The 25,106-nt window shown below is 42.7% G+C and overlaps 1 protein-coding gene across 6 annotated transcripts in view; it reads right to left on the reverse strand.

Annotated features, from left to right (window-relative positions):
* Positions 1-12,268: 12,268 nt before the first annotated feature.
* SCEL (sciellin) overlaps positions 12,269-25,106 on the reverse strand; it is a 314,001-nt gene continuing 301,163 nt past the window's right edge. For all 6 annotated transcript variants that reach the window (XM_033948694.1, XM_033948696.1, XM_033948691.1 and 3 more), the window contains 4 exons: positions 23,375-23,449; positions 16,917-17,025; positions 15,032-15,134; positions 12,269-13,484 (listed from right to left, as the gene is read on the reverse strand). In XM_033948694.1, the coding sequence (XP_033804585.1) occupies positions 13,468-13,484; positions 15,032-15,134; positions 16,917-17,025; positions 23,375-23,449 (304 nt within the window). In that variant the 3' untranslated portion in view covers positions 12,269-13,467. The remainder of the gene's footprint in view (positions 13,485-15,031; positions 15,135-16,916; positions 17,026-23,374; positions 23,450-25,106) is intronic.

Here is a 25,106-nt window from a genome sequence, read left to right on the forward strand (position 1 = left end):
AATAAGTACCCAAGCATCGCTGTCACTGTAAAAAAAAAAAAAAAAAAGAGGCCCTGATGCAAATAACCGGCATTAAGTAAAAGATCCCACGTATTAACCTAATAATTGGCAATGAAAATAGGAGAGCACACCAGAAACGTGCACATCTGTTTGTTCTCTTAGGCTTCCCCACATCAGTCTGTTCTAGCAGTCTGTTTTTAGCACACACAAGAAAATTGCATGAGCCCTTATCTGTATGTACTGGACTGCCATTCTGTGTATAAATATTGGTGTTGACATTTAAAACAGTGGTTCCCAACCCTGTCCTGGAGGACCACCAGGCCAATCGGGTTTTCAGGATAGCCCTAATGAATATGCATGGAGTAGATTTGCATGCCTGTCACTTCCATTTTACGCAAATCTCTTTCATGCCTATTCATTGAGGCTAGCCTGAAAACTGGATTGGCCTGCTGGGCCTCCCGGACAGGGTTGGGAACCACTGATTTAAAACATTATCCCCCTAATCCAGGGGTAGGCAATTCCAGTCCGCAAGATCCGGAGCCAGGTTAGATTTTCAGGATATCCACAATAAATTTGCATGAGATAGATTTGCACCTCAAGGAGGCACAAGGATTGACACCAGGACTCAATTGGTGTACATATTCACGCCTAAAAGTTAGGTGTGGATTGCGGCACTAAGGGCTCCATTTACTAAGCTGTGCTAGCGATTTTTCAATGCCACGTGCACTAGATGCCAATGCCTCCATTGAGCTGGCATTAGTTTCTCCACGTAGCACAGGGGGCAGCACACGCTAATCTGCAGCATGCACTAAAAACGCTACCGCAGCTTCATAAAAGGAGCCCTAAGTGCTATTCTATAAATGGCCCCCAACCTGAAGCACCATTTATAGACTAGCATTTAGTTAGTTAGGTGCCCTCGACTCATGTTCATGTTCTAGCTAGAGAATGACACGGTGACAAATTTGTCCCTATCCCTGCAGGAACTCAATTTCCCATCCCGTCCCTGCAAGTTCTGTCCCTGTCTCTGCCCCATTCCCACAAGCTCCGTCCTCATCTGCACAAGTCTTGAGCACTTCAAAATCATAAGTGTTTGAGGCTTGTGCATGAATAGAGCTTGCATGAATAGGGCAAGGGCAGGGAAAAATCTTGCAGGGACGGGACAGGGGAATTCTCTAGTCCTAGTGATTTGATGAATTACAGAACTAGAAAGAAATCAGTTTTGTACTAGTCTGGTAAGGTCCTCCAGCATCATCTCCCTGATTGTTTTCAATGTTTCCAGCCATCTGATTGTAGGTCGCCCTTTTCACCCAGTTCTTTCGATCCTCCCAAACATGATGTCCTTCTTCAATGATCTTTCTTTTCTGACAGTATGACCAAAATAAGACAGTAATAACTTCATCAATTGGGCTTTAAGTGACATAGCCAGTTTGATCTCTTCCAGAATCAATTTGTTAGTTCTTCTGACAGTCCACGAACCGCGTAAAATCCTTCTCCAGAACCAAAGCTCAAACAAGTCAATCTTGTTTCTGGGCCTTGAGCATCTGCGCATGCTCAAGGCCTTCTGGTTCTCGCTCTCTCCGAGACTCTTGGAGATCTACGAGAATCTCGTCGCAAGCGGGAGCCAGAAGGCCTTGAGCATGCACAGATGCTCAAGGCCCAGCCCTGGCAAGAGGCAGGATCTTCGGGCACCGGCATGTCCTGTGCGTTGGTACTGATGCCGGTGACAGATCGGGGTAAGGGATTGTGTTTGGGGGTGGGCGATGCCGATTTGTGGGGAGGGGCTCGCAAATCAAGTCAATGCTCAGTTTGCGAGGCACGATTTGCGGGAATGTTATGCTTGTCTTGCAAAACACTCGCAAACTGCGTTACTCGCAAACCGAGGTTTGACTGTACTTTGTTGAGAGCCTTCATTGAAGAGCGACCAACTGCTATTCTGCGGAATATTTCTTCCCTGCTAGTTGCTTCTTTGTTTACAAAAGAGCCCAAGAGATTGAAATCCTTTACAATTTCTATCACCTTCAAGCTCAAAAATCTTCACCATTTTCCATGTTCATGATCTTCGTCTAGTCTCTGTTCAGTTTTAATCCCATGTTATGACTTTTGGCTTTGACTTTTCTCAGTAGATACAGCATGTCTTCTTTGCTGCTGGTGATGAGCATTGTATCATCTGCATAGCGCAGGTTGTTTATATTTCGGCCACCAACTTTGAAACCAACGCTCTCTTCTTCCAAATTTGCTTTTCTGAAAATGACTTTGCCGTAATGGTTGAACAGCATTCATTTTATTTGGCAGTGATTTTTGGCACCATTTATAGAATTTGGTCTTATGTATGTATTCCAAATTGAACAAACGTATTCAATTTCTGTCTATGACACAACACTCTTCTTGTGTGATACTAATAGGAAGCAAACTCTTTCCTTTAAAAATTCTTTTTTTATTTTTTTATTGATACTTTTATTAACTAATGATTTTTTTCTTTTTACCTTTTCTTCTTTGGGGAACAATAACCGCAGGGGGAGAGTGTGGCGCAGTGATTAAAGCTACAGCTTCAGCACCCTGGGGTTGTGGGTTCAAACCCACGCTGGTCCTTGTGACCCTGGGCAAGTCACTTAATACCCCCATTGGCCCAGGTACATTGGATAGATTGTGAGCCCGCCAGGACAGACAGGGAAAAATGCTTGAGTAGCTGAATAAATTAATGTAAACCGTTCTGAACTCTCTTGGGAGAACGGTATAAAAATTAAATAAATAAATAAGCGCTCATAATTGTTTGACTTTAGAACAGGTCGTGTCAATTCAACCAATTCATGAGCTATCACAAGTCTCATGTAAACCCCCCCCCCCCTATTTTCTCATTATTAATTTGTTTTATTTTAATTATATATCCTTTAATAAAAAATTAACCTTATTATATGGTTATTTCTTTGTTGTAACATTTTTAGTATAGAAATTAATAGCAGTAAATGTATGTTCCTCTCGCCAGATACTTAGCTTTCATCCATATCAGGCTGCCAGTGATGTTCGCTCTCAGCTGTTAGGAACATTAATTCAGAACATAGCTGTTAGTGATGCTACTGTTAGTGATCCCCGTTTCACTCCCCTTGGAGCTTCTTCAGGAGATAGTCTTTTACCACTTCTTTAACCACTATTAACCTTGTTAACCAACTCTATTAGCCAACTTTACTTAGACTTCTTGCAATTTCTTTTCTTTCAGAGATCCACTGTCATGATTTAACAGTTTTCCATGTCGGCTTCTATGGCCTAGCCGTTTTACAATGGCACTTTTTTCCAACTACGTGTTTCAATTGCTAGTTCAAATTTAACCACGTCATGATGTACATTACGTCGACGTAGACGCATAGATGTGATGACATCAATATATCATGGTTCAAATTAATTCTAAGCCGTTCTAAATATATAATTTTACAGTTTTCTATATGGTCTGCTATGTTATTCTGCACATGAAGTGCAATCCAGTGAATGCAACTTTGGGGCTTATGTTTTATTCTTGTCCTGTTGTTTTGCGATTTTGGAAGATTCTTCATCATCACATTGCTCAGCTTTGGAACATTCATTGTTTGCCTCATCCAAAGATGCTTTTCACTACTTCAGCCTTGGCTCATCAGGCATAATAGCACGCGCTAAACCACCGGATGCGCTAGCCGCTACCACCTCTTCTTGAGCAGGTGGTAGTTTTTGGCCAGCGCGGGGGTTAGCACGTGATGAAAAGTCACACGCGTTAACCCCGCTAGCGCGGCTTAGTAAAAGGAGCCCTTTATATTGTCTGTTTTATTGAAAAAGAACAATAAATCAGTAAAGAAATGACTTTATAGAGTCTCCAGTATACTTATTATAACATGTGGGGTTGGATTCCTTAGAACCCTACTAATACAGTGTTACCCTGTTTCCCCGATGATAAGGCAGGGCCATCAAATAAGACAGCCCCCCCTTTTTAGAAAAAAATGTAAAATAAGGCACCCCCCCCCCCCGCAAATAAGCCACCCACCGATACCTGCGCTTACCCGAATCGGGTGGTACGGTGGGTGACTCCGTGTGGTCCCTCCGTCTACCGTATTTGCCTCCATGGCTGCGTGCTGCGCCTCGTCATGAAGTGAAGAGGAGGAAGTGACAGGACTGCAGTGCGCGCACGTGACTCCGCGCAAGGAAACACAAGCAGCTTCCCTCATCCCTCCCTAACGGAGACTGCAGGAGTTTGTTCACGGCCAGAACATCCAAAAGTGAGACACGCAGACAGGTTTCTTTTGCTGTGAGCAATACCACTTACTGTATATAAAGCCTGTTTAAAATGCATACGGTATATAAACAATGGTTTCACATTGTCAAGTCCCCTCTGATGCTGCACTACAGAATAATCTCTTTACTGTGTTTCCCTGATGGAGAACATTGGGGACATTAAATGGTACAATATATGGTATGATGGATAAAGCTGGCCATACATGGTACGATTTTTCGGCCGACCGATTCTTCAGCCGTCAAATAAGACAGCCCCCCCTTTTTAGAAAAAAATGTAAATAAGGCATCCCCCCGAAAATAAGCCCTAGAGCATATTTTGGCCTTCCAAAAAAAATAAGACAGTGTCTTACCATCGGGGAAACAGGGTACAACCAAAAAGGAATAGGAAAACATTCTCTTGTCATCAAATAATGATAGAAAGACATTTTATGCCAAAAATCTAGGAGTTTTTTTTTTTTAGCTTTCAACATCTGCACTTTATTGTAGAAAATAACAGTAATTTAACATACTTCCTAATAGCTAAACACATTCACTTTGGTGTAGTCATTTACCAATGGCATTCCAAACACACTCAGGCATTCAATGTCTTCTTAAAAGAGTCAGGATAAAGCCTGTGATGCTGTTCAACTCCTTGCAACAAGGCTTCACACTGCACTTGGTGTATTCGGTGCAAGAAGTTGAACAGCAATGCAGGCTTTATCCTGATTATCTCAAGAAGACACTGAATGCTTGTGTTTGGAACGCCATTAGTAGATGGCTACACCAAAGTGTATGTTAAATTTCTGTTATTTTCCACTCCTCCCTGGCCTCTCCCACATGGTTCCACCAACCCCAGTGTCTCACTCCTGCCATCCTGATAGTCCAGCATCTACCGTACTACCTTTCTCTTCCCTTCCCCAGCCTCATAGTCTGACTTTTCCCTGCCCCTTCTACTCCACCCACTGTATCTTCCTATCCATTCTCTCTCTCTCTCTTCTCTCCTTTTTTCTCTCCAATAGTCCAGCATTACACCTTCACTCTTCCTCCCTTCCATTGTCCAGCATCTCTCCTCACTCTCTCCTGCCCGGTTCATCTTGACTTTAGACCTGACCAGGTATCACTTATGCTTGTGGCCAAGGACAAAACAGCCTTTTCCATACCCTAGGGCCTATTCCAGTTCACGGTGCTCCCTTTTGGTCTTCATGGAGTCCCCACTATGTTTCAATGTTTAGTTGAATGCCTCAGGTCACACAGGAATTATGAGGCCACCTACTTAGACAACATCATTGTCTAAGACTGACTGAACAAGACTGAACGACCTATCTTGTCCAAGTAGAAGCAGTTTTGGAGTTTATGGACTGCTGAATGGTCAATCCAAAGAAACACTTCCTGGGAGAACAGGAGGTTCAATATCTGGGGTACTCGGTTGGTAAACCCCATAAGGTAGAAGCCATTTCCAGGATTCCAGACCCCAGGCCAAGAAGCAGATGTGAGCCTTCATAGGGCTCATGGTATATTACAGGTGATTTATCCCAGGGTTTGCAGACATGGTAGAACCCCCCTGACCTGCCTGCTATAGAAAAATGCCCCAGATAAAGTACAGTGGACATTGGAATTGGACAAGGCATTTCAAACTATGAAGGAGCTGGTTCTGGTTAGCCTGGACTTTAATCAACCTTTTGTAGTACAAACAAATGACACAAAGGTGGGACTCGGGGCCATCCTGGCTCAGGAGGTGCATGGGGAGGAACACTATGTGGCCTACAGTAACTGCAAATTGTTCCCCAGAGAGGGGGACTATGCCGTCATTGAGAAAGAAACCCTAGCTATCAAATTGGCCTTGGAAACTTTTCAGTACTATTTATTGGTTGCCACTTTCTGTTGGTCCCAAACCACACTCCCTTTCAGTGGATGGCTTGCCACAAGGACTCTAATGCTCGCATCATGGGTGGTTCTGCCTGAGGCCTTCGATTTTGAGGTGCAACATTAGGTGGGCCAAGAGAATGTGAATGCTGACTTTTTGTCTTGGGCAGTGGAGCCTGACCTGGCAGATGCTCATCCAGATATGGTTGAGCTTAGGGGGAGGGTATGTGAGGGAGTCTACAAGACGTCACCACTCCCCCCTGCTGGATACTCCCTCACATTGTCAGAGCTACCTTAATATTGCTAGCTCTTCCTTACGGGGAAGTGACATAAGAAGGAGTCAGGGAAACAGGAATCAGGAAGTATAAAAGAACAGAGTCAGAGAAAAGAGGGAGGAAGAGGTGATTCCTATATGCACCTTGACTACAACCCTTAGATACTTTGCTTGGCTGAGGTAAGCCAAAATTCCTTTTGTTGCTGAATACCTGAGAGTTTGCTCTGAGGTCTGCCTGGGGCCAGACCCTGTTACCTGACTGAGGAAAACTGTTGAAAGACTGTTTTTGGGGCATGGCAGTCCATGTTTTGGGTCCTTGCAGATACAGGCCCTTCTCAGAACTTTTTGAACAAAAGACTGTTCTGTATTTGCTTGGCCCTGTCAAGAAACTGGGTACAGGATTTTTCCTTTCCTTTGAGTTAATAAAGATATTTCCTTTACCTTTTGTGCTCGTACCTGGCTGTTTGTATTCAGGCCCAGACCCAACCCCCCACTCACACTGTTATACTGTGGTTCACAGTAAGAATTTAAAATGTTCCATAAAGTGAAGTGAAACATGCCAAATATATTAAAGAATCTCATCTCTCTCTCTCTTTCTAGCAACTACAGATTTTTGATTGTGAGAATAATTGGGAGTTGAGTATCTTCCAGGATGTCAGTCATTTTAACACATGCACTGTAATTACAGAGGATGGTAACAATTACCCAAAGCTTAATTGGGTAGAAATGCAAATCACAGTTTGAAGGCTTTGTCCTGGTAGGCCTTCCTTTACACTTTGGCTGTAGTTATAAAATGCAGGATTTTTTATTTATTTTTTTTTTGGGGGGGGGGGTGGGGAGAAAGGAGGGAAGAGCAATTTTGTGACTTCTACTCAAGTTCCAGAAATTAATACACATCTGGAGAGAGATGTTAAAACCACCAGGTTTCTGGGATTGTCAGTTTTACATAGTCTTATGCAGCCTGAAAGCTCCTATTATACAGGCCAAAATGGAACCATCCGGCTTGTAGCTCAGGCCCTGCATTTGAATCCCAGCCAAATAAAAGGCCAGATGTGATACTCTAGTTTATTGGGTCTGAATGGTATGATAGATAACTGCAAAGATAATTGGGAGGGCAGGGGGCTACTGTTTGGCAACCATTTGGATTATGCTGGCAACAAAATTTCTATCCAGTTTTATTGTTTTTACTCTTATTTGCCTAACAAGAGGTTAGCTGTGAGGTTTTGTCAAAGCAGCAAGGACTAGGTCTCAAATTTATACACATGGCTTTTTCTAAATTAATTTCCAGGCCTCATTGTATTATAATTTGAGTTGAACACAAAATAGCTAGTGTTCAAATAGCTTATTTATTTATTTAAAAATTCATAAACCGCATAAAAACTATGCGGTTTACAAAATTATATGCATATGGTAAGAGATACCAGTAGTTCCTCCTACTCACTCCTAAAGGAGCCACTTTCACCTTTGTGTAGCCCCTTTGGGAATGACTCGTCTTAGTGTCAGGTCTGGACCTAAGGGCTCGCAGATCATTGTACTGATATGTTTATATTTTTTTGATGTATTTTATGATGTATTTTGATTATTGTCTTATTGCCTGATGTAAATAATTTTGAGTTGAATTCAGTTTGGATTTGGGCAGCAACCAAGTAGCAGCAGAGGAAGATCACTTTTGCCTGGGGCCATTTAGATACAAATGCAGCCCACCCCCCAGGTAAATGCCAGAGGGGCAGTTGGAGGGTGGTAGAGAGTTGAGCTCAGCAGGGACAGGGCTTTTAGGTCCATGGATTGGCGTATACTGAAGGGAGCATCCTTGTTGTGCCTGCATCCTCTTTTGAATGGGGTGCTGTGTTAGGTTGTGGATCAGGGTGCTGCATTGTGTTAGGGGAAGTACTGGAAAGGGGGTAGTGCCCAGACAGATAGCATAAATGGCCTGTATATCTACACAGTGGCTGCTAATTAACTCTGTTTCCTATGTGCTGAATGCAGAGATAGACAGGGCATGCCCTCTGCATTTACTGTCCAGGTTTTGCACTTACTGCAAGGTAATTTTGGTGTTAACTGTGTGGTAAGTGCAAAATATACCATGGTTTAGTAGAAGGGCCTTTAAGGGTAAGACCCCCTTTCACCATTACAGACAGTGGCTTAGTAAGGGTGAGTGGCGCCCCTCTCCCCCCTGCCGCACACACGTCCCCTTCCCTTTCCCCATACCTTTTAAACTTCTCTGGCATGAGCAGCATGCTGCCCACATCGGTGTTGGCTCTCTTTGACGTCACTTCCTAGGTCCTGGAAGTGAGGTCAGAGAGAGCACCAAAAAGGTATGGGGGAAGGCAAGGGGCATATGCGGCAAGGAGGGGAGCAAGCTGTGGAGGGGGCAGAGAGGAGGAGGGGTGCCGCCGTGCCCTTAGGAAGACCACACCTGGGGTGGACCGCATCCCCATTACTACACCACTGATTACAGAGGTTGTCCGTACTATGCTAGTGAAAGCTGCCTCTCCATATCCTGGATATACAAAGCTTATTCACTAAGAAGCCAAGGGCTTTGGCTGCTTGAACATGCCCAGGCAAGCCATGCTCTGGTATCTCAGCTGATGGAAGACCATGAAATGTTTAAGGATCTCAGTCACATTGACCCTAAGACTGTTTAGGAGCTAGAGTTCCAGGAAGAGCATCTAGAACAGTGGTCTCAAACTTGCAGCCTGGGGGCCACATGCGGCCCGCCAGTTACTATTTTGAGGCCCTCGGTATGTTTATCATAATCACAAAAGTAAAATAAAACAGTTTCTTGATCATATGTCTCTTTAGCTATAATTACAATATTATTATTAAGACTTAGCCAAAAGGAAAGATTTATAAACTATAAAGAGTTTTACCTCATGCAAAATTGTCATCTATAACAATAAAACGCTAAGCGCGCATGTGCACTCTCACCGTGTGTTCCCTGAGATCTGATCTGTCGGGATGTGCCGGCAAGAGTGCGCATGCACGCTTACTACGTATCCGAAGGTGCGCTAGAGACGCGGCAGGCGTGTTCGGCGGCGGGACATTTAGAGGCAGCCACAGAGGGGGAAAATAAAAGTGTACCATAGTCATCAGAAGGCGCGGGGCAGCGGTCCGGGAGTGACAGAAAAGGAGAAGCGAGAGTTGGTGTCACTCGGAGACGGCTGCCACAGCCCCTGTCACTGCCTAGGCCTCCCGGCTACTCACACACACCCTCCGAAGGGCTGTGGCACAAAGAGCACCTCCTGCCCCCCCCCTCTTCCCCGGGACGAGCCGAGAAACGGAGCTGGCTCGGCCTCCGCGACAGACCCGAGGAGCCCAGCAACTTTCCGCCCCAGCTCTTGCGCTGACCTCGCCGCCCGGGACCTGAGTCCTTTGCCGCCCCCCCTTCCCTTCCCTTCCCGACTACGAACCTGGCGATTCCAGCAGCGTGTGCAGCAGTCTTCACACGCTGCTTCAGGCCCTTCTACTGCCCTGATTTGCTCTTCCGCATCTCTGATGATGTTATCAGGGACGTGCCAGAGTAAATCAGGGCAGTAGAAGGACCCGAAGCAGCGTATGAAGACTGCTGCACACGCTGCTGGAATTGCCAGGTTCATAGTCGGGACTGTGGGAAGGGAAGGGAAGGGGGGGGCGGTAAGGGACTAAGGGAGCCGGACAGACCGTGGGAAGGGAAAGGGGGTAGAGGAAACATTACTGCTGCTGCACATGGAAGTGGTGTGGGGGGAGGGAAATGGAGGGGGAGGGAATGCTGCTTTGGCTGCTGCACAGGGAAGTGGTGGGAGAGAAATGCTGCTGCATAGGAGGCAGGGAGAAAGACAGATAGATAGAAATACAGACAGACAGACAGTGGGAGGAAGGGAGACAGAAAGAAAAGAAGAAAGACACAGGGGCAGGGAGATATACAGAAAGACAGACAGACAAAGGGGGCCAGGGACAGACAGAAAGAAAGACAGCGGGAGGGAGAGAGAGACAGAAATAAAGACAGACAGACATATATTCTAGCACCCATTAATGTAACGGGCTAAAATATTAGTTTCTTTAATAAGACATTAACTATTTTTTTCTGAGGCCCTCCAAATACCTACAAATCCAAAATGTGGCCCTGGAAAGTGTTTGAGTTTGAGACCACTGATCTAGAATGATGTCAAAAGACATGCTGTTGGTTTTCCAAGCTGTAATATAATATGCTCAGTCAATTAGCTATCATGAAGTGATCTTATCATTGGAGACATTCCTCTTATCTTGATGATATATGTAAGGGTGTCCACCCTGTCCAAGGAGTAACTAACTACTCTATGCTGATCTTATCTCATCATCTGAGTTCTTTGGATCAACATTGACCAGCCAAAGTTGGAATACTTAGTCATTCCCGAAGGAGAAGAGACGCGTATGGCCCTCGAGATGTTATGAGTCAATATCTGTAATCGCCACCAGGGTGTATGTGTTTTCTTCAATATCTGACGGAGGTCGTCTTAGCATTTTAAAGAGCTACAGTATAGTTCTAATTTTCTTCAGCTGCAGTGCCAGCATTAATATTTGTCATATATTTTCTGCTTACTTCTGTGTAAATACATTTGTTTGTTGCTATTATACTTCATATAAATAAAATCTTTCTATTATAGTAGGTTTATGTTCGTTGTACTGTATATTGGTAAAAAAAAAAAAAAGAGAATTCAGGATTGCTTATATGAAATGTGATATTACATAATTTCCTTTTCCAGAGTGCCACCATAACATATAATTTTTTTAAAATTCCTGTTCAAAGCTTTTCCATCCTTTATAATCCAACTAGTTAGATATTTATACTAATTAATTTGTTCCTGTTCATTCCTTCTGCAAATATTTTTATAGAACTTTAATTTTCTGATTATCATAATTGTCTTCTTGGTGTTCAAACTCATTCTTTAGTCCTTACAGGTTTTGAATACCAATTTATCATTTATAAGAAGTTTTACCCCCACATTTTGCACGCCCCCCCCTCCCCCGCACACACACACGTCACCCCAGATACATTTTGCCCTCTGGATGTTTCACCCCTCCACATGGGGATGGGCGGGGACGGGGAGAATTCCTCGTGGGAATGGGCGGGGACGGGGAGAATTCCTCGTGGGGACGGGCAGGGACGGAGGGAATTCCTTATGGGGACAGGCGGAGACGGAGGAGATTCTGACAGGGATGTGTGGGGGACGGGTGGGGATGGGTGGGATTTCTGTCCCCGCGCAACTCTCCAGTCTCAGGTGGTGGTGTCCCCGACGGCGCCATGATGCATTTGCCTTAGCAATTCTTCAATATTGCCAGTGGGTGCTGTTCCGGAGCGTCGCAAGGCTCCAGCAGCGCTCCTACCCCTTCTTTTCGGCATATCGAGGTAAATAAAAACAAGCGTTTGCTCTGATATAAACTATCAGGAAAAATCCGCACCAGCATCTGCTCAGTAACACGTATCAGCGGCCATCTTGGATCTCCCACCCGGATCCCTCTCTAACCAGTGGGTTCCCCCAGTGGTGATGTCATCATGAGAGGAAGACAGAGCTCCTTCCTTTATAAACCAGTACAGCATCCCTGATCATCTCTTTCTCCTCTTAGTAGTTGTGCCTACAAATGCTTTTTTAATAGAAAAAATCAATTTAAAATAAGAAAGTTTTCAGTATGAATTCTATGTAATAATGCAAAAAAAAAAAAAAAAAATGAGTCAATATTCAAATTCTCTATCTCACTGGTTCTTTGTTGCTCAAGATCTCTAAAAGTTCTGATTTTCAGGATATCCGCAGTAAATGGTCATCAGGAATGTCTGCACATATTTGGTTTAAAAATAATAGAAAAGACTGCTCTGTCCTAACGACCAACACCTTAATGTAAATTAGTTTCTCTGGCTGAACAGATTATGATGTCACACACATATCAAATAGTCACTTTTGGCTCTTTATTTTAATGCATGGCTTTATAGAAAAAGTGCTTTTATTTTAACCCTAGCTTATTGGCCATTATATTATCAAGATTTTTTTTTTTTTAGATTCATGCAAAATAAACAAAAACAAATGCAGTTGGTCAAGCAAAAGTGCATACAATAGATTTCATAAAACAGTATTGAACTTGTATTATCAAGCCTACCTTACCCCTAACTTCTTAACAGATTATATTAAGTTTTCAAAATAAATGTCTCAAAGTACCTCAGTGTGCAGAACTGTAGAAATCATGTGCTTTTCTAGCATGTATGGGGCACATTATCCAGTGAGCAGAATAGCTAAAAGATCTTAAGAGATTATATTTCAAATTTCCCAAACTCATGTAGAAGAAAACTATTTCAGAAATCACATGGCTTTATCATCTCTTTTGCAGGATTACTAAATAAAGGCAGAGAATCAAATGTAAAATCCACATCTTGTGTTCTTTTCTTTCTTCTTTTTCTTGCTTGATTTTTTGATTTTCGTGCTATAATTTTATGTTGCTGTCAGCTTCATAGTGCCCCAAACTGAAATATGTTTGTGACGTATGTTGTCAAAACATGAGGAATACCTGCTTTATGCATGTGAAACGTGTATTCCTGCAGGGTATATGTGCATTGGCTTACACTCAGTCTTTTCTCTTTCCTGAGTAAGCTGGGAGGAGGTAGAGTGGAGAGATTTCAACATTAAAGAATTATGGAGGAATTCCAAAAAAAGGCTAAATAAAATCATCTGCACTTGCCCACTACCGGATGGTTAGAAAAGTTTGGTGAAAAAGCAAGTCAAGAAATGCAGTCTCTATCAAGGGTACACACCCAGTCCAGCGAATTTCCATCTCTTTCATAAGCTATTTTTCCTACGATATGTAAAAACTGGAATCTCGCTGGACTAACTGTATAGCCTCAATGGAGACTTCAGTGTTTAACTTGATTTTTTTTATCAAACTTTTCAAACCATCCTCATATATTAAAGAAGTCATTTCATAATTTCCCAGCAGCCCTGGTAATATGTCACCACCATAACAGTTGTATTGAAGATTTCTCTTTCTTATGCACAGTGATGCTAAGTTACAATTATTTTATTATATGCATCTTAGTTGGTGAATGCTGATGCCCCGTAGCGAATGTCATCCATCTTGTTTCCAGCATCCAGAGATTACATGATCCATTTTTCTGAAAAACACCCCCCACAAAAAAGCACTAATTAGCATGATGGGTCATACCACGAGATACCTGCTCAAACTCTGTGCCTGATAAGTAAGGATTAATAGGACAATCCCTTCGTTAATTCAGTCTCTAACGTTCCCAATTTGTGTCTTCTTTCATTTGCATTCTTGACATGGAATCATTTTGGTTTTCTACAGCATGAAACTAGAATAGATTGAATCAATAACCAAAAGAAGTACAGTGTTCCCCCACAAATTTGCGGTTCATGAACTCGCTCATTCGCGGTCTGCTCCAACTGCCTCTTCCTATAGTAAAGTTGGGCTACACCTGTGTCAAAGCAGCTCCTGATTAGTGTAGCCCGACTTTACTACAGAAAGAGGCGATCGGAGCAGACCGCAAGTGATTTTCTTCTCCCGTCAGCGCTCCAGCTGCCCTCTCCTGCCTCCCCTATCTTTTGACAGGCAAAAAACCGCATTTGCAGTTTTTTGAAACTCACGGGGGTTCCTGAAACAGAACCCCCATGAATTTCAAGGGAGTACTGTAATAAGTTTACCAGCAGCTGGTAAACATATAGGGGCAGATTCTGTAGAGGACGCCAATTTCAGCAGCCACCTAAAAATATGGCTGAGAATCGAATACTGGCGTCCTATTCAGAATTGCATCTGTCCTAAGGGACAGCTACCTAACCCCACCTAACTGTCCCGATTCTCTAACCGGCGCCCATGTCACAGGCAGCGGTTAAAGAATCACCTAGGGATTATTTGCCATTAGCTGATCATGGCAAGGGAATTCCCCTGCCACGATCAGCTGAGTGGCTGTGACAGGGAACCCCCCTCATGAAGTCCCCCAGCAGGAGGGATGCCACTGCCTCTTGTCGCTGAACTCCCCGAAGCATCCGAGCAGAAGGGATGCCCACTCCCTCCTGCCCCCGAATCCCAAATCCCGTTGAAGCAGCTGGACAGGAGGGATAACTGCTCCCTCCTGCTCGTGAACCCCCAAACTCTTCAAGAAGCATCTGGGAAGGAGGGATGCCTACTCTCTCCTGCCCCTGAGCCCCACCCCCCTCCATTGAAACTCGGTAGGAGGGATGCCCACTCCCTCCTGCTGCCCTCCCAAACTCCCCCCTGAACCCCCGATACCCCAAAAACAAGAATCCCCTCCCCAACACCTCCCCAAGGCTGCCCCTAACTCTATCCCCAACCTCCCAACCCTCCATACCTTGTATTCAAAAGTCTGGCTGGAGGAAGGCTCACATCCTCTAGCCGTCAGGCCTGCCACTCCAAAATAGTGGGCCTTCCCCTTCTCAGTGCATTCTGTCTTAGGCTGCTCCCATTGCATCCTAGGATGCACCAGGAAGGAGAACTAAGGCCAGCTGCATCAAAATTCTCCCATCCCTGACAGAGGATGTGGTCACAGGAAAGTAGTCAGTACAAGTCTTTAGAAGCCTCTTAAGCTCTTAATATCAGCACTCGGTCACTAATGATTGATAAAATTTTCTGTCTCTTCTCTTGTAAATGGTTCATTGCATAGTAGCACAGAAAAATGCTGCCTACCTCTCACTCCTGAGTAGCAGTGATCACAGTGCACAGTCTGTCTGTAAATCCACATGCTGTCCCCTGCTTTCAGATCTCCTAGGGGCTGTCCACATACTTCACACTAAAAAACAGATTTGCAGATGCTCAATATAAATCATTAAGGATAAAAGCAGGCCTGGAGACCTCAAAAGAAGGAAGTGACAGTCTAATGTGACAGCAATCAAAATATCTGTGATGATGGGCCAGCCTGGAGGCAACAATGTACATCCCCAGGCAAGAAATTTAGGTTTAATTGGTGGATCTTGGACCACAGGAGTTGAAAGCACTGCAGGGCAATGATTCTTGTCTTCAGGAGGGCATAAAAGTATCATGCAGTAGATATACTCAGGGAGTAATTATCAAAAGGATACCTAAAGTTAGGTGCTGGGATAAAACACACCAAGTGCAACTTCTATATCAGAAGTTAAGCGTATAATTGCCATTACAGAATATTAGCATAAGTCTGCATTTACACATCTATGCTTAGGCATAAGTACTTACAGTGGCTCAAAAGCTGCTGTAATGTCCTATTTCTATAAATGACACCTAAATTTAGGCACCTAGATCAGAATGCCTAGTTGATCTAGGCACCTAACTTAATTTTCCTAATTGGCTTAATCAGTGCTTATAATTGAAAGAGCCATTACAAATTAATTAGTTGGTAGGTGCCTACCACTTTGAGGTAGGCGTCTACACCAAGGCATCTACTAGCAAGTAGGCATGGTTAGAGACAGATTTGAGGTAGATTTTGGGTGTGGTTTGACTTAGGCACCAATAGGCACCTAACTCAGGCATCTTTGTTAAGGCCAAGAAAACCCTGGCTTAAATGGCAATGTACCTAAGGATTCAACACCTATCAGCATGATTCTATAAATGGTGCCTAGCAGATGATTGACAATCGTGGTCAATGGTGGTTTATAGAATCAGGCCCCAAATGCTGGTATTTTATAAACTAGCAATATCGTAAATGGCTATCCAATGACTGGAATCCAATATACTAACGTCAACATCCAAAAACTTCCAGTATTATACACAAAAATTTTTTCAACCAGACCTCATATCAGTTAGGAATGGTAATGATCCTCAGAGGGTTAAGCTACCCCAATGGTTCCCCTGGTTCAGTGATTTGTTTCACGCGAACCATTGGGGTAGCTTAACCCTCTGAGGATCATTACCATTTCTAACTGATATGAGGTCTGGTTGAAAAAATTTTTGTATATAATACTGGAAGTTTCTGGATGTTGAAGTTGGTATTCTATAAACAGCACATTACTGCCAGGCAGTCCCCTAATCTGCCCATGGCCCTCCTGGGATCACACTCCTCGTGCAGTTGCACATGATGGATTTTGCACACATTTTATAGAATACTCAGTAATGCAGTTATGATTGTAACTGTCAATTTGTGCCAATTAATAAGTATATACTAATTATAATAATGTATTAAGTTAAGCATGCAACTGACACTATTCTATAACTTGCATGTATAACTTTGCATGCTAAGCATATAATTGGGCACATAAGTTTATAGAATTAGTGGGCTATTGTCTCAGCTTAGGGTATACTTGTATGCATAAAAGGTTCTGTGGGGAGCTAAGCTCTATGGTCCATGAACAAAGGACTGTACTGCCAATAAGTGATGGCTAACTTCTGCCCCACCCACCTCACCCCCAAAGACTGTAGAATTATCCTCCTTGATTCTTAAACCTGGCTTGTCCAGGAAGGAGAAACTGGACCTGGGAATCATATATTAATTACATGCCTTCTTAAATGTCACTGAGCAAGTGGGATGCAAGAGAATCCAAACTGGATGTCCAGGTTCACCCGCTCAGTACTCAAAGCTATCAGTTCACCAAGCCTCCTGTACCTTGAAGCATGTTGCATGGCAGCAGATATGTAATTCATCCAGGATCATTTTGGTTTCTATGCCCAGAGGTTTGCGACAGTATGTACACATGTCTTTTTCAATAACAGTCCTGTAAATCAACAGAAATAATCGTATCCCTTAGAAACCAGATTCTCATTACAATAATACCTTAAAGCATGGATTCAATCGATCAATGGTTGCTCGCATATAGGTAAGGCTATATATATAGAGCTCAAGGTGAGGCAAATCTGATTCTCATGAGTTGAAAGCAGGCCTGATCTTCTGGCTGATAAATATTCAGCCAGCGGTAGTCATCCCTTTTTAACCACTGCCCACTGCAAGTTGAATTAGACCAGAATATTCTGCAATGGCCCCTATCTGGGTAATGGCATCAAACACCTAAATATCTGGTGTCATCTGGAAGTTATATGAATGCAGCCGATATTCATTGCTGTACTTGGACCAATACACCTGGTTGATTTATCTGGACACTAGCACTGAATATCTATGGTGCTCGCATATCTTCTGGGCCTGCCCTAACTTCAGTCCCTGGCCTTCTGGCAGTGCCTCAGCAGTCTGTCTGGATCAGAGAATGACATAGGGACAAATTTGTCCCCACAGGAACTCAATTTCCCTGTCCCGTCCCTGCGAGTTTTGTCTCTGTCCCATTCCTGTAAACTCTGCCTTAAATTATGATTTTAAAGTGTTTGAGGCTTGTGCAGATGAGGACAGAGCTTGTAGGAATGGGGCAGGGACAGGAAAAGATCCTGTGGGGACGAGACATGAATGAGTTCCTACGGGGACGGGGAAAAATTTGTCCCCGTGTCATTCTCTAGGCTGGATATCCAGTTGCAGCACCCAACTAAATGCTGCTGAAACTCTGCATATGGCCCAGTCAGCAGGATTACTATGGGTAAGAGCTTCTACTACCTAGATAAATCCTACTGTATTTCAATCTGAGGATATCCAGAAGGAACTGTCATCAAGTATATTTATCTGAAGAACCTACATAATTTAACAATTTTAGCTACACTGAAATAGTAAATGCATTAGTGATTTTCAAAGATCAGAGCTTCCTAGTTGTGGTATGGTATCATCTGTTCTTTTCTTTTTCTTTACTTGCTATGACATTTGTATCCCACTTTTGGCCTCTTGAGTTCAATGTGGCTTAAAATTATTGTCAAAAAATATCAGAAGAAAATATCTAATACATCTTCAGTGTGGACCTATAGAAAATGCCTAAACATGAAAAAGTAGCTAATACACCTCAGAAACTGCAAGAAATTCATCTTCTAATAATTTAACAAAGAGAGAACTGTACTTGTTGAGGATAACCTACTTAATCAACTATTCATTTAACACAAACTTTTTGAATACATTTTTTTTTAGTTGCGTACAATACAAGATATAGTAATCTTGAATCCTAATTTCCATTTGGTAAATTAATAAGAAAACCAAGCAGAGTATATTGACTTGTATGCTATCTTCTTGCAGTTTTGGATTGTGTAAAATCATGAATTCTCTTGAATCTAACATTGAATTTCTGGGGACTATTTATTTATTCAATTTTCTATACCGTTCTCCCAGGAGAGCTTAGAATGGTTTACATGAGTTTATTCAGATACTCAAGCATTTTTCCCTGTCTGTTCCGGCGGGCTCATAATCTATCTAATGTACCTGGGGCAATGGGGGAATTAAATGACTTGCCCAGGATCACAAGGAGCAGTGTGGGTTTGAATCCACAACCCCAGGGTTCTGCGATTGTAGCTTTAACCACTGTGCCACACTCTCCCCAGAATTGGCTAATTCCTTCATGTAGCTTGGAGCTACATTATGTTAAATAAGAACAGTTAAAGATTTTAAACATGGAGGTTTTCTCTATTTTTATTTCTAAACCACACTCAGATTAGAGCTTGAATCATCGCCTTTCCAGTGTCAACACAAATTGATCACTGCAGGACTCATCACCATCCAATCTGCCAAACATAATGATAGCTATAGCTCAGAATTTAATCATGTTTGTAAAAATGCTATTTAATTTAAAATTGGTATTGAATGTTTCCTTGTAATGTTTTGAAAAGTAACAGCAAATTAGATCATAAGTTTCTGCCATCAGATTTTCAAATGTGATTGGACAGGAGCTTTAGTTCAGTAGATGAGACTTTATAAGGAAGCTGCTTTCAAACCTGTCCTGGGGTACCTGTCGCAGCCATTTTTTTGCCAAAGCCTCAGTGCAGGAGAATGGAAGTCTGTTATAAACTTTGGATATTTGAGTGATGGCTGAATGAAAATTTCCCCTGATGTAGCACCATTGAGGATGCGAAACAGGAGTGCTTTCTGTCGGGAGAAAACTGTAGTGGCAGGTTTTTGAAAGAAGAAATTGAAATGGACTGCCACAAACAGATGATCTTCAGATAAGTGTTGTTTACGCTTTAATATTTGAAAAAGTTTTTTTGAACATCTACCTCCCCATGCACCTTATCCAACTGTAGTCATTGACGTGTAGGGGCATAATCGAAAGGGACGTCTAAGTCCGTTTACGTCCAACTCGCAAGTTGTCCAAAGTAAAAAACACATTTTCAAAAAATACCCCCCCAATTTTTTTTCTTTCGAAAATCATCTAATTATACATCCTGCAGATCTGATCGTCCAAGTCGCTAAATCGTCCATCTTTATACCACATTTTCATCTAACTTTTCATCCAACTCCAAAACGCCTAGAACAAGCCCTGTTGGACGTGGGAGGGGTCTGCAAAGTGATGGACTGCACACCCAGACATGCCACCTAAATAGTGAGGTACCTTACAGGGCACTGCTGTGAACTTCATAAAAAGAGTGCCATGTCTTCTCCTCCCTACAGCTCCCTTAAAGGTTATGGTGAGCCCCCCAAACCACCTCCAGAATCCCCTATCCCACATATCTACCACCCCAATAGCCCTTATGGCTGCAGGAGCCACTTTTATGCCAGTACAAAAGGGTTTTGGAGTGTTTGGGGAGTGCACATGTTTAAGTATCAATGCAGTGATTACAGGGGCTTATGGGCATGGGTCCCTAACCCACCCCCAAGACAACTTAAGCTGCCTCTGTGCTGGACGACTAGGCTTTCCTATGCCAGGCGGCCAGGTGATGATGGTCTTGAGGCTGAATTTTAAAGATGTGATTAATATTTTTATGGGGGTGAGGGGGGGGGGGGTCGGTGATCACTGGAGTAGTGTGTGGTGGTCTGTGTTATGTATTTTCAGTGCTTATCTGGTGACTTTAGGTAGATCCAAGTTCCTTCGATTGTAGGCTGTATAACTTTTGGTTATACATGCTGTACGACTAAGTCTCAGCCGGCCCACATCCTGCCCTTGACACACCTCCCAAAATGCCCCGTTTAACTTTGGTCATTTAGCGGCACTATGAAGGCTTACGTCATTTAGAAATACGTCCAAAACCCGTTTTTAGTATCGGCACTTGGACGTTTTTGAGAAATGTTTGTACAAGTGCCGACTTAGGCCAGTTTTTGGACGTATTTCTCTTTCGATTAAGAGCCCCATAATGTTTTTTTGCAGTGGAGTTGTAATTATCATCTTGTTTAGAAAAAGAATTCTGAAAACAAGAGTCCATTGAATGTGTGAGAGACTTAAAAAATATTCATGCGTGGAGTTTTTGTCAGACCAGTGATGATACAGACATGTACAGTGTTGTCCCAGCTGTCTGTGTCTGAGGTCTGTTTCTCTCCACCTTTTTTGTGTGCTTATTTTTTGTCACTTTTGATTTTTTTTTTTTTTGACTGGATGATTGTGAAAACCTGCAAAACATATTTACAGCGCGTTGTGTTCTTTTTTTGCTTTATTTTGAAATATACGGCTATATTTTCCCTTATATTTACTGGGGTACCTACAGCCAGTCAGCCGGATATCTGCAGTATATATCCATGAGCTAGATTTGTGTGCACTAACTCCATTGCATGCAAATTTGTTTCTTGCATATTCCTAATGGATATTCTGAAAACCAAACTGGCTGGAGGTCCTCCAGAACAGGTTTTTGAACCAATGTACTACAAGGTTTCTTGAGTTTCAAGTCATCTAGGCCCTTGCCAAAGAGCATCTGCTCTGGAAAGTGTTTGAGGTGGATGGCACCAGTGATGTTGGGAAGTGTCCTTGAGAAAGCGTTAAGCAAAACATATTGGCTGAAACTTCCCAGATTTAAAGACCATTCTCAGATTCAGAATCTCGGAGAGAGCGAGACCATTAGGCTTTGAGCATGCGCAAATGCTCAAAGCCCAGTCCAGCCCAGCACAGGGAAGAGGGAGGATCTCCATCGCACCGCCCAGCCCAGCCAAGGCCAGAAGAGGGAGGATCTTCGGGCACCGGCACCTCCTGTGCATTGGTGCTGGTGCCGGTGCCCATCGGAGTAAGCGATGTCGTTGCGGTGCTCGGGGGGGATGCCAGATCGCTGGGGGGATGCCGGATCGCAGGGGGGTATGTAACAGCGTCGGTGGCCTTGGGGGGGGGGGAGAGGAGGAGGTGGAACGAATCAAAGCGAGTTTCCCTTACTTCCTGTAGGGAAACTCGCTTTGATATACGAGCAATTTGGTTTACGAGCATACTTCTGGAACGAATTATGCTCGTAAACCAAGGTTCCACTGTATATATAAAAATTTTGATGAAAAGGAAAACATTGTAAATGTTGTAGAAGTTACTGGAGGACTAATGGAGATTAGGCACATAAAACTCAAGGCAATGAAAGTGATTGAGCCTTGAGTCCTGCGAAGAAGGGAATTCACTTGGGGTAAAAGCCAATGAGGTATATGAAAGTAAGAGCTCAAGTATGATACAGCATATATCTTAAGGGAGAAAAATTCTCATTTTATTGTATTAACATTATGAGAATCATATCTATCATATCCTATTAAGGTATTTCATTTGTATTGTGTTGACATCATAGGTATCTTATTTATGGTATATAAATGTTCTTTTAATGTTTCCTATTTGTATTCTGCTGATATTAATCACATTTCTGTTATGTGATTGTTTTATACTGCTGTACGCCACCTTGGTTGAATCTCTTCATAAAAACTTAATAAATCCTAATAAATGCAATGAAATAAAAAAATAAAAGTGAACAAATAAAACCAACCAATTGTCTTCCTCTATATCTTTACCGCCAGGATCATATATTTTGAAACTCCTAATTGGTGAAACCATAACTTTGTTATGAATCTTAAGCCTTCAAGAGCTCTTAAAATGTCTCTACTCAGTAGTCCACTATCAACCTCCACAACCACCAGTGTTCAACCTCCTGTACATAAAGGATGACATGCTATCTACACTAACTATTGGTAGAATCCACTGAAACTGAACACATTACAAATATAGAATAAATTCTGCAAAATAAGGCACTGTTATATGTTAGGTTTTCAGGCTATCTACAATGAATATGCATGAGAAAGATTTGTGTACCAAGGCAGTGCATGCAAACCTCTTTCATGCATAGTCATTGTGGATATCCTGAAAACCAGGCCTGTCTGTCGACCTGGAGGACTGGAATTGAGTAGCTTTGCTCTAGATAAAATCTTTGAGTTGGTTTCTAGATTGGTTGATTGCTGTTGCTGCTATTTTCTTACGGCCAAGTTTTTGTTTTGTGGTTCTATTTGATACCTTATCCACCTGGGACACCTGATGAAGGCGTGTTCACCAAAACATGGACCGTGTCGGGTCCTTTGGTTTGGTTCAAGGTGGCACACTCATGATTTTGGTGTAATAAATTTAGCCTGCATTTTTGTACATCTGTCTGCAGTTTCTTTTGTTTTGTCATAGCTGTATTACATTATTAAAAAATCTATATCTAACACCCACCCCAATACACACACACACACACACACAGTTTTTACTATGACGCTCATAGAATTCCTATGAGCATCGGAGCAGTGTCTGAGCATTTAGCACCTTGGGCCGAGGTAGAAACCTCTAACTCGACTTAGTTAAAGAGGGCCTAAATTAGCTAGTTTATGGTAATCTTTTCAGGCACAGGTTTAGGTGTTTTGCTTGGCCAAAATATTTTGTAGATGAATGTTTCAATTTGTAATCTTGTAACAGCTGTCACTAAAACTAAGGGCCCCTTTTACAAAGCTGAAATAGCAAATCCTGACATGGAAAATTGCTACCACGGCTTGTAAAAAGGCCCTAAATTCTTTTTTAAAAATCTTTAAAAAACCAAACAAATTTGTAATATTGTTTTTTTAGCATATTGAAATAACTTGCTGTAATTATGACACCTAGGGCTTCTTTTACTAAGGTGCGCTAGCGGTTTTAGCATGCACTTAACACGTGCTACAATGCCCCGCGCGCTAAATGCTAATGCCTCCATAGAGCTTGTGTTCATATTTTTTGTTTAGCACACCTTAGTAAAAGGAGCCCAAAGTCTCTTTCTTCAGAATCTTTACTTAATTTGTAATACTGCACATAAACTCACCGGTCAGACGTAGAATAGACAGTTTTGATAGTTTTTCCAGTAACATTGTCATTATATAGATCATTTGGAGGTTTGCTATAGAAACAGAAAATGCATTCAATTATTCCTTTCTTTCAAAACAGTTCAACAAATAGAAGAATATGTAGTCAGCTCTATTATTACCATCTTTCTACAATTGTTTCCATTTTGATTCATATAGGGACTACAGCTCTCCCTATGGACCTGGAGGTATATTGATTTCAAATGATGTAATGCAATGACAACTACTTATTTATGAAACATAGAAGATGACGGCAGAAAAGGGCCACAGCCCATCAAGTCTGCCCACTCCAACAACCCTACCCCCTTGAATTTACCCCCCTAGAGATCCCACATGTGTATCCCATTTCCTTTTAAAATCCGGCATGCTGCTGGCCTGAATCACCTGAAGTGGAAGTTCATTCCAACGATTGACCACCCTTTCGGTGAAGAAGAACTTCCTGGTGTCGCCATGAAATTTCCCACCCCTGATTTTCAGCAGATGTCCTCTTGTGGCCGAGGGACCTTTAAAAAAGAAGATATCATCCTCCACCTCAATACGGCCGATGATATATTTAAATGTCTCTATCATGTCTCCTCTCTCTCTACGTTCTTTGAGTGAATATAGCTGCAATTTATTCAGCCTTTCTTCATACGGGAGGTCTTTGAGTCCCGAGACCATCTTGGGGACAATTCTTTGAACCGACTCAACTCTCAGCACATCTTTTTGGTAATGTGGCCTCCAGAATTGTACACAATATTCCAGATGAGGCCTCACCATGGATCTGTACAACAGCATTATAACTTCGGGCTTCCGGCTGATAAAGCTTCTTCGGATACAACCCATCATTTGTCTTGCCTTTGATGAAGCCTTCTCCACTTGATTGGCAGTCTTCATGTCTCCGCTAATGATCACCCCCAAATCACGTTCCGCCTTGGTCCTAACTAAGGTTTCACCATTTAGTGTGTAAATTTTGCATGGATTCCTGCTGCCGAGGTGCATGACCTTACATTTTCTAGCATTGAAGTTTAGCTGCCAAGTCGAGGACCAGTGTTCTAATAGAAGTAGGTCCTGCGTCATACTGTCTGGTAAAGTGTTCTCACTTACTAAGTTGCATAGTTTGGCGTCATCGGCGAATAATGTGATTTTACCCTGAAGCCCCTGAGTCAGATCTCCCACAAATATGTTGAAGAGGATCGGGCCCAAGACCGAGCCCTGAGGCACTCCACTGATCACCTCTGACGTTTTTGAAGGGGCACCATTCACCACCACTCTCTGAAGTCTACCGTTTAGCCAATCACCGACTCATGTAGTTAATGTCTCTCCCAGTCCCATTGATTTGATCTTGTTCAATAGTCTGCGGTGCGGAACGCTATCAAAAGCTTTACTAAAGTCCAAGTAAACGACGTCTAGGGACTCACCCACATCCAGTTTCCTTGTTATCCAGTCAAAGAAACTAATTAGATTGGATTGGCAGGACCTGCCCTTGGTAAATCCATGTTGGCGGGGATCCTGTAGATTCTTCTCGTCCAGGATTGTATCTAATTTATGCTTAATTAGTGTTTTCATGAGTTTACTCACTATGGATGTGAGACTCACCGGTCTGTAAATCTCAGCCTCTGTCCTGCAGCCCTTTTTGTGGAGTGGGATTACATTTGCTGTTTTCCAGTCCAAGGGGACTCTTCCCGCCTTCAAGGAAAGATTGAAGAGCAC

The sequence above is a fragment of the Geotrypetes seraphini genome, chromosome 6 (assembly GCF_902459505.1).
Source record: "Geotrypetes seraphini chromosome 6, aGeoSer1.1, whole genome shotgun sequence".
Lineage (NCBI taxonomy): Eukaryota > Metazoa > Chordata > Amphibia > Gymnophiona > Dermophiidae > Geotrypetes > Geotrypetes seraphini.